Source organism: Benincasa hispida, unplaced genomic scaffold, assembly GCF_009727055.1.
Source record: "Benincasa hispida cultivar B227 unplaced genomic scaffold, ASM972705v1 Contig887, whole genome shotgun sequence".
Taxonomy (NCBI): domain Eukaryota; kingdom Viridiplantae; phylum Streptophyta; class Magnoliopsida; order Cucurbitales; family Cucurbitaceae; genus Benincasa; species Benincasa hispida.
The window spans coordinates 413,012-426,390 of NW_024065221.1; the positions used below are offsets into that span (position 1 = coordinate 413,012).

Genomic DNA, 13,379 nt, shown 5'->3' on the forward strand with positions numbered 1-13,379 from the left:
TAAGTATGGAAGAAGGACAAACTTCACATGTACATACACTTTACAGAGGAAAGCCAACCATGTGGAAGAGATTGTGGTGATCGTGGACACTATATGACTCTACATGATCGATCTAGGCGTAATTGAAGATCTTCTTCTAGTCGTGAATAAATAAAATTGTACATATAATTAAATTTAGTCACGAAAATACACTTGCAATCTACAACATATCCTAAAGAACGTTGAATATTATTTATAATAAATAAATATCTATATTTTTGCATAAGTTTCTAACAACTTTAAACAAAAACAATAATTTGAAATTAAAAATTAATATTGAGTATATCAAATCAATCATAGAAATTTCTTAATATCAAAGTAACATTATTGTTTATACGGTTAAAAAACTAATAATATTACTATTAAAATAAAAAATGAGATTAGTGAGATAGTTGATTTTAGGTAACAATGATTTAGAATTAAACAAATGAAATATTATTAATTGTAAAAAAAACATAAGTAATGAAAGAATTAGTTTTTGGGTTGTTAAAAAATGAAAAAATAAAAGCAAATATATATATATATATTTTTAATTATTATTTATGAATGCGTCTCTTCAAGAGAAGTTTTTTTTTTTTTTTTTTTTTTTTTTTTTTTTTTTTAATAAATGCAATATCTTCAAGAGACGCATTCAGTTGCAGAAAAAAAAAATCTAAAATGCATCTCTTCAAGAGAGGCATTTGGATAATGACAAAAAAAACATATCTTTTACCTAAATAAGTTGAAAACATCTTCTTTTACTTAAATAAGTTGAAAAAACCCAATTTTCCTAATTAAATTCGAATTTCACCTCAAAAATCTAATTAACCCTAGATTAAGGGTGAACATATATATATATTGAAAATAAGAGCAAAGTAGGAAGAATAGGAAGTAAAGAGTGAATATATTATTTCTCAAAATCCAATAACTACTTTTATAGGGTTTACAAGAAATGGGAAGATAAAAAAATGGATAAAGATACTGCAAAAAGTTCGAAAATGTATATACGTCTCAATAGATTTGATTGGATAAATATTTGAAAATATTAAAAAAAGAAAAATCTATTCGAGATCATCATCAGAGAATAAGCAGGTATTTGAAAATTGAAATCATCTCATCACTCTTTTAAACACTTTTGCGAAAACTACTTTTTATATTTACAAAAATACCCCACAAAAAGTCAAGCTAAGCGTGGAGTGCAATTCCATTTGAAACGTCGTCGTTTAGACAGCTGCCTTCATTGCGAAGCCAACTAAAGCTAAGTTAATCTTGGACCTTGAGGGGGCTGCGACAGAACTGTCTTCTCCGGCAACATTGTGGCATTTTAACGATGGATGCTGCCGAGCCGTTGATTAAGGTTGTAGGTGAAAAATTCAGGAGGGCTTCTCAATTATGGCTTGAAGGTTTTATTGACGCCTGTTGTCTTCACCGTGTTGTCATCCTCTGTCGCAGGTTTCACTTCTACTTTAACTTCACTCTTTGATTTTCTATCACTGTGATTACTGGACTGGGATTCTTTGAAAAATTATTAATTATGGTTTTAATTTGGATGTATTTCTTTACTATGAAGTTATTTTGTGGTTTTGGATATTTTTATAGTTTCATCTGTAAATGAATTTCAGGTCGAAAAAGCTTTTGATTCGGACGGGTCAGTGTTTTTTATTAAATGGGTTGATCTTCTTAGGAAGGTAATTCTACTCCGTCCACTATATCTCTCTCTGCTCTGCATCATTTTGTCGGTTCTTCTGCTGTGTATCTGAATTACGCTCTTTAACAATCTTTTTGACTACCCTTATCCCCCCTACAAGATACTAACTTGGGTTAGTAATGCAAACAAAGTCTCATCTTAGTTATGAAAGGAATCGATCATGGTTTTATGAGTTAGGGCAATTATCTCCACGGTATAAGGACGAGGTTTAGAAAATAAAGCTGTGAGGGTCTATGTCTAAAATGGATAATATCATATCATTGTGGAGATAAGTGGAGCTTATGTTGTTCTTATAAATTTTTTGTAATGAATCCAAATTGAATATCACAGCCTAGTTTATGTTAGCAATTTGCATTCTTTCTATTTCCACATTACAACGAATCTATCTAATTTGAACTTAATTCAATTTTGGAAATAAAATCACAATATTTCTTTGTTTGATCGTATGGAAATTTGCTTGCATCTTTGTCAATTTATGCATTGTTCTCTTAAAACTTAAGATTATATTTCGTAAGATAAATTAATTTAACCAAGTATTGGATCTAATAAAGACTAAGTTTTGTCTCTAGGGCAATGGTTTAAGCGAACTGACTCAGGAACCTACTTCTAGACTCTTTTCTTAAAGCTTCTTTCCCTCCCTCTCTCTTTCTGGGGGATGAGGGGGATCTCCACATTCTTGTATCTCGTGGATTTCGGTTTTGTTTTTTGTAATACAACTTAATAATATATCCAAGAGGCCTTAATTTTCTCAGAGATTTTTTTGACCTTATCAAATTTTTATCAGCACTTGTCCCTGTATCTCTTATTAAAAAAAAAAAACAAAAACAAAAACAAAACAAAACAAAACGCTAAACAATGAAAAGTCAGCATCTTTCTTGCTTTTCTTTTTTGCAGTCTTTTGATCCTAAACTCAGTTATCATCCCAACCCTACAATGGATATTACCTGATCAGCAATCAGTGATTGATTCTCACAATTTGGGCGCATTTGGTGGTATTTTAAAATTATATTCCTTCTTACGTCTTGGACTGATACAACTTTTTTATGTAAGTACGTATCTGATACCATGTTCTTAATTCTGAAACTAATTAAGAAGTTGTTTTTCTGGCATGCATCACAAATAGGTCCTATTTGATAACCATTTGATTTTTTGTTTTTAATTTTTGAAAATTAAGCCTACAAACACATTTTTCATCTCCAAAGTTCTTGCTTGGATATATACTTTCTAGTTTCTACCAATGTTTTTGAAAACCAAGCCAAGTTTTGAAAACTTAAGAAAAAAAAAAAGTAGTTTTTAAAATTTGTTTTTGTTTTTGGAAGTTGGCTAAGAATTCAACTCTTTTACTTAGGAAAGATGAAATCATTATAAGAAATATAGAGGAAGTCAATTTAATTTTAAAAAACCAAAAACCAAATGGTTACCAAACCGTGCTTTAACTTTTCCAACAATGGATTTGTCAAAATTAATTGGAAAAGGACGAACCACATTTAATATTACCGCTTATAAACCTTTCTTTTTGTAAGCTCCATAATATTCTTATGGATTATAATATTTCTGTTCGACAGGACAAATTCTTTGCTGTTTCGATATGACTGCAAACTATGATTATTATGCTTAACCGGTTTATATGTAATGACTTCATTAAAGAACCTTGGATAACATATTTATTTATTGTGTGTTCGTCTCAATTATTTTTACTGACTGATTTTTTTTTGTTTTTGTTTTAATATTGCTTGCAGTTGTTCTGGTTCTATCCAATGTACATTTTCAGCTTCATTCTGAGCAATATCTGGTATTTCTTCCCTTCTATTTTCTTTAACATTCTCACATTTACTTTATCAATTCTGCCTCAACTTTGGCTTAAAAGGTTTCTATTACTTATGAACTCTTCAAACCACATGGTTTCATGATTGAGTTTTGAGTTGCATGATGAGTTGAGATATTACATTTAACAGACTTTTACATTTAAATTCCTGGCGTATCTCATTACATTCGGATGTAAAGTGTTCTGTTGGTAGTTTTCTCAAATTAACTATTTGTTGTTCCGAAGTTTCTAAAAAGTTTCTTTCCGGTCCAGGTATAATGATATTGCTAAACATGGCTTTGCTGCAATGGGACAATCTGAGCCAGCTGTAGTGGACCTTTCAAGACGAAATGATGGATCTTCCAATGCTGCTCAAACTGGAAGATCATTTGGATTGGGGAGGTAGGTTTTTAACTTGGTCATTTGTGATTTCTGAAATTTTCTTTGTCGCTTGTTTGAGGCACGTTTCTGCTTGATACTTGTTTAACCTAAAATTTTTCTCAGGGTTGTAATAGGAATAGGAGAGCAGCTATATTCTTTACTACTTATCAACACCTTCTTCCTTGAGGTAATAGCTTTGAAATTTTGTTTTTCCCTATTGCTCTTATATTTGTCTCTTTCTACTTCACTTGGTTATATGTGATTGTCTTTCTTTTATTGTAAGCATCTGAGAAGCTGACTTGCTTAGTTTCAGTTATACATACACATTCACATTCTTCTACTCGTATCCAATTTTCTAAAAAATATCTTGTTTTCTGATATATGTAGGTCTATGCTACAGGTTTCTTGCCTTTAGTGGGAAAGACACTCAATTTTCTGCTTCTTTCTTGGATGTATGCCTACTATTGTTTTGAGTATGTGGCGCTTTCCCTGATAACTTATGATGTGTATTGACTATTCACTTGATGAACTATTCCATTCATATTTTTAACTTGTAGGTACAAGTGGAACCTTTCAGAAGTGAGTCTTGATAGAAGGTTGGACTTTTTTGAGTCTAACTGGGCTTTCTTTGCTGGTTTTGGTAAGACTCCATGACTTGATCAATTTATTTATTTTAGTTGCTATATTTTGCTAGTTTTGATTGTGAAGGTTAGCGAGGAAATTCTGCTGTTAAATTAGTCTAATGCAGCTCCTATTATGCCATGCCTGATTATAAAGATTAGTATTATTGTACTAGTTTATTTTTCAGTGAGATGGTTGTTTAGTTAGTTTGATAGGAGGAGTGTTAAGTTTGTTAATTATCATTGGAATACTATAAAGCAAAAAAGTAAACATACGCTCATCTCGTTAAAACATAAGATCAATGTTTGAATACTCACCTCTACATTGTTGAACTCAAAAAGAAATTATAAATTGGCGGAGGGGAGGGTGAGAGAAGAATTAAGTGTTTTGATATCAAGCCTGGCTCAAGGGGTGGTTTCCCAGTTCTCTATTTACCTGAGATTTTATCCATATGTTACCATCATTTCTGTACAGTTTATTGTTTCTCTATTCTTGGCCTGTCTCACTCCCAATGTTTAGACAACCACGATTATAATTCTCAAGTGCCATATCTTGGCTCATGGCAGTAACATTTAACTCATTGGTTAACAAAATTGGTACAAATGTGAGCAATTGCTCTGTAACTGTATGCAAATATCGAGAGGTATTTGATGATGTTAAATTCTTTCTAATTACATTTTGCTTTTATTTCGTATCTTAGAGTTTAGGTTCTTTTGTGCTTGACTTAAGGCTTGTGTCTCTAAAAATAAATTAAAATTTGAGCTCGTTTCTCTTTTCTTGTCATGATTGTGTTCCATAGTTGTGAATTATGGGCAATACGTTATACTTTTGAGAAGTTTGAGGCATACCAGTTTAATGGTCTTTTCAGGTAGTCCTTGCGTTCTTGCTATATTTTTCTTCTCACCACTTGTGAGCTATGGAGTAATGGCCATCTTATTTCCACTGGTAAATTGAAACCATTTTCCTTCTCTCCCTCTCTTCACACACGCACAAACTCATTTCCATTCAAATCTGTAACAATGTTCTATTTCCTGAAATACTCACTTCTTACGGTTCCTGTTGCTTTTCACCCCCCCCATATGCTTGTCAGTTTGTTCTGACAGCCACAGGCTCAGTTGCCGAGCAGGATATTTATTCACAGAGAACAACTTGGAAATGTGCAGGACTGGGGAGACTTCCAATATTCTATGCTGCAAATACATTGTCGTAAGTTATCTTTCCTCACCCTAAACTTGTATTTGCAAAATATGATGATTAGCTTAGGCTAATTGTATAAGCTTCGGATTTCTGATGAAATAATAATATCTTGTGATCTGTATATAGTAGAAGTTGACTAAATGTGATTTCTAGATGGCTTCAATAGAAATTTATTAGCAGTATAACAAATTGTAGAGAGTAAACTACCGAATGGAAAACCTGAAAAACATTAACTGTGAGATATTTTGAACTTTATTAGATTAAAACTGTCCCTGAAGTAAGGAAACTTAAGGATAGTCTGTCAATGTTTTTTCCCCCCTTGATTGAACCTCGCAGGATGAAGCTCTTGACTCTCTTCCCTCGTGAATCACAAGAAAAGATGCAGCAAAACAAGGATCTATAACGAGCCCTGGAATCTGGGTCAATACACATACATTTTATGAACAGTAAGCCAAAATTCACTAGCCACCGCCCTCTATTCGGAACGTATCCTGTATGTTCATTTATTTACGAAGCTGTCGCTGCATAATGCATTCTCTCTCAATTCTTAATCTGTCCAATGGAGCAGAATCCAAGTGGCTCAAGTCAGACGCTACAAGTGATTTCTCCCTTATCTGTACAGAAACAATACCATAGGTGAAGACAAACCATAGCCTGATTCGTAGCCACAGTTTGGAAGATTGGTTGCAGTGTGAGATATCGAATAGGTAACAAACGATTGGTACATGCACTTCTCTGGGTGGATAGATAAGAATCTGTGATGCTGAGTGATAATATTGTTCCGGAAATCTATCCACTCTTTTGCTGTAACCTTGTTAAATTATGTGAATAATCTATTTTTACTAGAAAGATTGTTCCAGCTATTTGTTTCACTTCAGTGTGTGAATATATAATTAAGAATGGAATATTTTGTGGGTCAGTTGGTAAGAATCTTTCTGCAATGTTATGTCTGACTTAATATGGAATTGAGTATACAATTGTCCCTTAAGTTGGTAGTGAGAAGAAGGTAAATTGATTCTAGAAAAAAGGAATTGAGCTGATTTTCATCCTCGATATCTTTCACATCTGCAGATAGATATGTTATGTTTACAAAAATGCTGTGTGAGAAACTGGAAAATGGGTTGAAGAGAAGTTGGAAGCATTTGCAAAGGGCCAAAATCCACTGAGGGAAGGAAATAAAGGTATCAGTTATCAGTTCTTTTCCCTTTGGTTAATGAAAAATGAAGCATGAAGGTCCGTTGGGTAGTCATTTCATTTTTTGTTGTTAACTTTTAAAAATTAAGCATATTTCTTCTTCACTTCTTACGATGATTTGTTTATTTTTTAACTATAATTGCTGAATTTTTGATCAAATTTAAAAAATAAAACAAGTTTTTAAAAGTTATTTTTTTTTTAATTTGATATTTTAAAATATTGGTATAATTTGATATTTTAAAATATTGGTAAAGAATAGATAAGGAAGAAATTTAGTAGTAAGAGTAACGATTATAAGCTTAGTATTCAAAGAAAAAAATCAAATGGTTACGGGTGAAACTTTTGAATCTGACAATGAATATAGAAATAGGAAGAAAGCAAGAGTAAAGGTTAAGGTGTGTGAAGCTCACGCGCTTTTTTTATTTTTATTTATTTTTATAATTCTTCACCGTTACTACTAAACCTAACAGCAATGTGATTGGACCACGTAAGCTGCATATTTAATTCTTCCCACCCGCTCCAGATGTTATGTAAACGTACTCTCCTGGCCTTACCTACTACATACACAGATCCATCATCTCCACTATTTTTTTAATACAAAATAATAATTATTATTATTATTATCAAAAAAAAAAAAAAAAAAAAGAGCGTTACATTTCGAGCATTGATTAATAATAGTTTACTTACTACATCCATTTGTCTAGCTTAAAAAAAAAATTAGGAAAAGAAAAAATCTAAAGATTTGTATAGGGATCAAATCGATTTTTTCCCTGAGAAATGTCTCCTTTTATATATTTATGTATATAACACAACCAAAAAAAGGACGGACTATAGAATTGCTTCAAAAGACGCAAGTGACCCAAACTACTAAGGATAAGGAGAATAGATATAGAAGATGTTTGCGCTTCCAACACTTTGGTTGCCAGAGAATCTGCTACAATATTATTAAAGCAATGAACATGATTAAAGGAAATATCATTCAATTCATGCGACACTTAGATTCAAGGATAAAAGAAGAGACTATAGTAAGGTTCAAAGAGACATTCCGCAGATTAACAATTTTCAAGAAATTTGATTTCACAATAACAAAATGAACTTTGAGTAAATTAATACTCATGAGACCTTCACAAATAGTCATTTATTTCAAGAACTTTGTTTTCGTTACATCTTTGAATAAACTTAAGTTCAATTAGACGAATGCATCCAGATAGTCCAATTAGACGAATGTATCCAGATAGTCCGAGAGCATCCAACTCAAATAGTCGGATCAACGGTCTGAGGCTTCACGCATTTATTAGGTATTATGATTTGATATATTTATAAATTTAGTTGACAGTGTGTTTTGGGAATTCATTTTTTTTTGTAAAATGAAAGAAATGGAGATTCTTTGAGATATTTTTTTGGGTGTCTGAACGTGACATCGAATTGTTTACAAAAAGAAAAATGACAATTATTCTTCTCAAAAGAAAAATAAAATATAAAATAAAAAGGAATTCTCATAGGGAGTGTGTACAAAATCTTAATATAAGAACACATTAAAGATTGGTAGAAGGCAATAATTTGGGTGTGGGGACAACTGAGTTGAACAGGAAATGATGACACCATTAAATTACAAATTGCCCATTTGAATTTTTTCATCATATACTATAGCAATGCAAACCCAATTAATGACTTTTTTTTTCTCTTTCCATCTCCCCTTTTCTCTTACATTTAATTATATAAATTTTTTTAGGACATTTCAATTTTTTTTTTTTTTTGTACATTAATGTGATGGAATACTTATTTTATCATTAAATTAAAATGGCCTAAAAATATGGTTGGGATGCCATGCTTATAAAATTTCAATCTATTAATAATGTGACTCAATAGATAAAAATAGTGATTATCATTCTAAAGTTGATGATTCGATTCTTTACTTTGTAGTTGTTGAACTACAACCTTGAAAATATTTAAATGTAAGCTAAAATGTTATAATATAATTATTTCTAGGTTACAATAGATTTTATTAAGGTAGTAGTGGAGATTTGAACCTCAAATCATGTAACAAGTAACAAATGATTTAATAGTTGACAGATGCTTATGTTTGTCAAATTTAATGAACTTTTATACATTATGTATCGAGAAGATTCATATCAACAATAATCTAATTCTCCATGTGATGCTAGCTAACATTACTTTATAGACCTTTTGGTATGTCATAAATGAAAGAGTAATGATTAGGCTACATCTAGTCACATGTTTCTTCATACAAAGAAAAATAAAAAACAACTCATTTAAAAAAATTACCCTATGACGAATTTTTATTGAACAACCGCTTGAGTTAGACGAAGATAGGTGCAATCCAAATAAAACCAAAGTTTTTCACAAAACTTAAAAGGAAGTAAAATGGTTTTAGTAGAAAGATTTTCCCTTGTTCTTTTTATTTAGAAATAATTAATTAGATATGTGTACTGCTTTTAGTCTATGTATAACTCATGGAGGTGAATTTTGCACAAGGAGAAAGTGGGAAACCCTATTTTGTTAACAATACTTTCTATGACTTACAATTATGATATCTGGTCTCCAGAAATTTTGGAAAATTATAATATTATGAATTTGTATTTTATCTATGTTGGATGCATTGATGTGTTGGGATTTGCATCCATTTTTTGTATGTCACAACCAGCATGCACCAGTGGGTTTCTTTCTCTATATTCCATTACCATTAATGGAGATTCCACATAACTTAACTCTCACTTTTTGTGATCACTTCAAAGTTTGAATCTAATTCTCAAATTATTTTTTTTTGTTAGTTCAAACTTTTGCATTATTGCATCTAATCTAATCTAAAAACACCACCAAAAAAAAAAAAATGGTTCTAATTCTAATAGAGGGATAGGATAGAAAAAAGGAGATGCTTTTTTTCTCTCTCTTTTTTAATGCAGTGAAGAAGGGTCAAAAAGTGAAAGAAAAACAACACAACTTAGCCACAAAGAACATTTCTCTTTTGAGTTTGTCTTTTTCTTTTCTTTTTTTTTCCTCAAATGAAATTCCTTTTTTTTGTTTCAAATTCATTGCATTTCTAGTAAAAAAAAAGTAAAAACAGGTAAATATATTCTAATTAAAACATATAATATAGAATAAAGATCTCTCCCTCCTATACAGTCTCACTCTCAATCATCTGCCTAATTTTCCAACAAAATCATCTCAAACAAAAAAAAAAATTACCCCTACCTCTCTCCTTATGTTCTTCATCATCAATATTAAGAAGAAAAAAAAAGACAGAGAAAAAAAACAAAAACAAAAACTCATAATTAATAAAACATGTAAAAAAGAAAAATGATCCCCACATGATATCATGGTCTTGAACTTTGGTTCTTGCTTTTGGTTGCGGAAACTGAAATTCAGACTTCGAAGTTGATAATTCAAGTTCACATCAATGAAATGGATGCTCATGGAGTTAAAAATGCAAATTAAGAATGGAAGGGGAAATTGAAAGGTGTGTTTTTATACACAAAGAATAACTTACTCGAGGTTTGTTATGTCATTGTGAAGTGTTTGGAGCTTCGTCTCCACTATCATTAGTGTGAGTATGATGCTCCAATGGATGATTATCAGAATTGATATTGAAACCGCCGCCGCCGCCTCTAGAATAAGCAGCATTAAGAGCAGCCAACATTCCCAAATTCGACTCCGATACTCCCAAACCACCGCCGCCTACAGCCGCTTGTTGCATCAACATAGAACCCAGTTGCAATTGCCCGCCGCCTCTTCCACCTCCTCCCGCCGCCGCCTGAATTTCCGGGATGTTGAATCTTGGCATCAAATGTAACGGCGCCTGCAATGTGTTTCCACTCGTCGAAAATGGCCACATCTGATGAGCTTCCAATCCCCCGCCGCCCCCACCGCCGCCGCCTCCTGAAGAACTCCCCACATTTCCCCCACCTGTTGTTACCGGCAACATCCAAAACGTGTTACTCGCTCCACTGCTCGGACCTGGAGCCGCCACCGCCCACATCGCCGTCCCAGGCCGGAGTAACCCCGACGAAGAAGCTGATGGTTGTTGTTTCTCTAATTGCAGATCGCTCTTCATTGCTTTGGGAGATCCACCGCCTCCACTACTCTCCCCTGGAGAGTGCGTATCTTCTTTAAACAGATCTTCTCTGAATCGTTTTCTCATATAGTTGTCAGTCGAGTCTCCTCCGCCGCTACCGCTGGGAAGAGCGTCGCCGATTTGATCGGCGGTCATTAAATTGAGTTGATGCTGTTGTTGCTGCTGTTGCTGGTGATGAAACCCTAGCAGAGCAGCATGTGCGAAGCCTTCCTCGTAAGCATGGGGATGGTGAGCGAGAGCCAAAGCGCCATGAAAGGAATGAGGAGCGGATTTTGAAGGAGGAGCGGAGAGAGTAGATCCACTGCTACGAATTGAGATATTCAAGGAAGAGAAATTAGCAGGGATTGTACCGGTGCCAGTGGCGGCTATGATGGCAGGTTCGGCTTGTTGGAGAAGCCACTCGATGGTTTCGCCGTCGGACTTATGGCCTAATTCACGAGTCAATTGGAAAACCCTAGCGGCGCAAGTGGCCGGCATACGGATACGACGGCCACGACCGTCGACTTTTGTGTGGCGATCTTTGGTGGAACGCTTGAGTGCGTTGTTATTGGAGGTAGATCGGGGAGATGGATCGGCGGCGGCGGCGGCGGTGTCGGATCTGGTGGCGATGACGAGTGAGGCATCGAGGGCGGCGGAGGCGGAGGAAGAAGACGATGCAGAAGAATTGGAAGGAGGGAGAGAAACAAGAGTGGAGATGGAAGACATGAAAGGTGGAGCTCCTCCTGCCGTAGCAGCTGGTGATCTGCCATCAAAAGGGACTCCATGAATTTGCTGTTGTTGCTGTGAAGATGGGGATGGAGATGGAGATGGAGATGGAGATTGTGATTGTGATTGAGAAGAGCCATGTTTTTTGTTTTGGTTCTGATGGTGGAGATGATGATGATGCTGTTGCTGCTGTTGCTGCTGCTGCTTGTTGCTTTGCTGCATATCTGTAAGTTCCATTTGGTGGGGAAACCCCTTTGACTCTCTCTCTCTTTCTCTCTCTCTTTTTTTTTTTTTTTTTTTTTTTTTTAATTTTTATGTTTTATAATTTTCTTCTTCTTCTATGGTTTTTGTGGCTCCCTCATCTTTCTCTATCTCTCCTTTTATCTCTATCTTTCTCTCTATATTCTAATTCTCTCAATCTCCTCTATCTCTCTCTTCTTTCTCTATCGGTTTGTTTTGAAAATGTTAAGAGAGAAACAGGGTTTAATTAAAGCACTACTATATGATTTGTGTTTGTGGGGGGTTTTCATTGACTCTCTCTTCCTTAACTTTTCATCTCACTCTCACTCTCACTCCGTTTTACAAAGAAAGTGAAATTAGTCTCTCCCACTTCAACTATCAGGTAGGACACCCTCTCCCCCTTTAAAAAAAACTTGGCGTAGGTTGGCTGCAAAATGGGTTACATGAAATTAGGTGCGTGAAATTGAGAATGGAAGTTAAAAGTCGATAGTATAAGTTTTAGGTGAGTTGAGATATGCTCATTTTGATAAATAAAAATAGAGTCATATTTGGATGCATTACAAGATATACCATTTGAATGCATCATATTCATACGAAATAAAATAAAATATTATTAAAAAAAAGTTAAAAGAATTTGTCTCCCTATAAATTATAATTAAAAAAATATTTTTTGGTCTTAGATTTTCGGTCAGTATTTAAAGAAAAATTGAACTTACAAAATGTAAAACTTTGAAATCCAAAGACAAAATTAAAACGAAACTAAACTAAAAAAATTAAAGATTTAATGTGTAACATTTTAAAATCTAAAGACCGATAGAAACTATAGCATAATCTAAGAACTAAAAACTATTATTAATATTATAATTGGACCATCTTCAAGATACCTATTTTTTATAACATGTGGAGTGAATGAGTCAAAGTTCACTTAAAAATTAATAATATAATCTTTATGTCAGTTGAACCATGCTTGCGTGGATTGCATTGTGATGATTTTTTATAACAATCGAACAATTAAGTAAGAGGATGCAACTCCCTTTCCTTTTACTCTTTTTCTTTTTACTTTTTTTCCTTTTTTTTTACCACAGTTCCTTTTTTCCCCCTAAATTTCCACCCCCTGAATTCCCTATTCTACCCTTCCGTCTTTTCGCAACTCCATTATCCACTATTCACTCTTAAATCTCAAATCTCAATTCTGATACCACGGTCCAGTCCAACACTAACCTCTTTCCTCCATTTTTCGCTCAGGGGCTTTATGGTCATTTCACCATCTTCCAGACTAGCAACCAGCTGCCGAACGCAGGCGGGTAAAGCAAATCAGATTAACCGAAAAGAAAAGAAAAGTAGGGGAAAAAAAAAGAGCATCTAATGAAGTAGTCCGACAGCTCATCCCAACCCGACTCCGCATTATATATAAATTT

The 13,379-nt window shown here is 33.7% G+C and overlaps 2 protein-coding genes across 5 annotated transcripts; one reads left to right on the forward strand and one right to left on the reverse strand.

The window, feature by feature from the left end:
• Positions 1 to 1,250: 1,250 nt before the first annotated feature.
• On the forward strand, positions 1,251 to 7,056 carry LOC120070078 (protein EI24 homolog). 4 transcript variants are annotated; one of them, XM_039021925.1, is made up of 12 exons: positions 1,254 to 1,470; positions 1,641 to 1,706; positions 2,621 to 2,771; positions 3,466 to 3,518; positions 3,804 to 3,932; positions 4,035 to 4,098; positions 4,299 to 4,384; positions 4,469 to 4,551; positions 5,401 to 5,477; positions 5,623 to 5,738; positions 6,066 to 6,175; positions 6,298 to 6,694. In XM_039021925.1, exons 1-11 carry the CDS (start codon positions 1,349 to 1,351, stop codon positions 6,130 to 6,132), a joined length of 1,014 nt encoding a protein of 337 aa, XP_038877853.1. In that variant the 5' UTR covers positions 1,254 to 1,348; the 3' UTR covers positions 6,133 to 6,175; positions 6,298 to 6,694. The 4 variants fall into 4 exon arrangements, 3 of the variants coding, with proteins under 3 accessions (XP_038877855.1, XP_038877854.1, XP_038877853.1); XR_005479779.1 differs by adding an exon at positions 6,801 to 7,056 and having other exon boundaries at positions 1,255 to 1,470; positions 6,066 to 6,436; XM_039021926.1 differs by having other exon boundaries at positions 1,252 to 1,470; positions 4,299 to 4,363; positions 6,066 to 6,694.
• A 2,688-nt stretch (positions 7,057 to 9,744) lies between these two features.
• Positions 9,745 to 12,529, reverse strand: LOC120070077 (transcription factor TCP8). The gene has a single exon (XM_039021924.1). It carries the CDS (start codon positions 11,956 to 11,958, stop codon positions 10,447 to 10,449), a length of 1,512 nt encoding a protein of 503 aa, XP_038877852.1. The 5' UTR covers positions 11,959 to 12,529; the 3' UTR covers positions 9,745 to 10,446.
• Positions 12,530 to 13,379: the final 850 nt, after the last annotated feature.

Excerpts from the sequence above, each read along its gene's own strand:
- LOC120070077 (XM_039021924.1), bottom strand. The coding sequence starts at position 11,958 with ATGGAACTTACAGATATGCAGCAAAGCAACAAGCAGCAGCAGCAACAG.
- LOC120070078 (XM_039021925.1), top strand. The coding sequence starts at position 1,349 with ATGGATGCTGCCGAGCCGTTGATTAAGGTTGTAGGTGAAAAATTCAGG. Across the intron at positions 3,933-4,034 it reads AGATCATTTGGATTGGGGAG|GGTTGTAATAGGAATAGGAG; the intron begins GTAGGTTTTTAA and ends AATTTTTCTCAG. Across the intron at positions 4,099-4,298 it reads TCAACACCTTCTTCCTTGAG|GTCTATGCTACAGGTTTCTT; the intron begins GTAATAGCTTTG and ends TGATATATGTAG.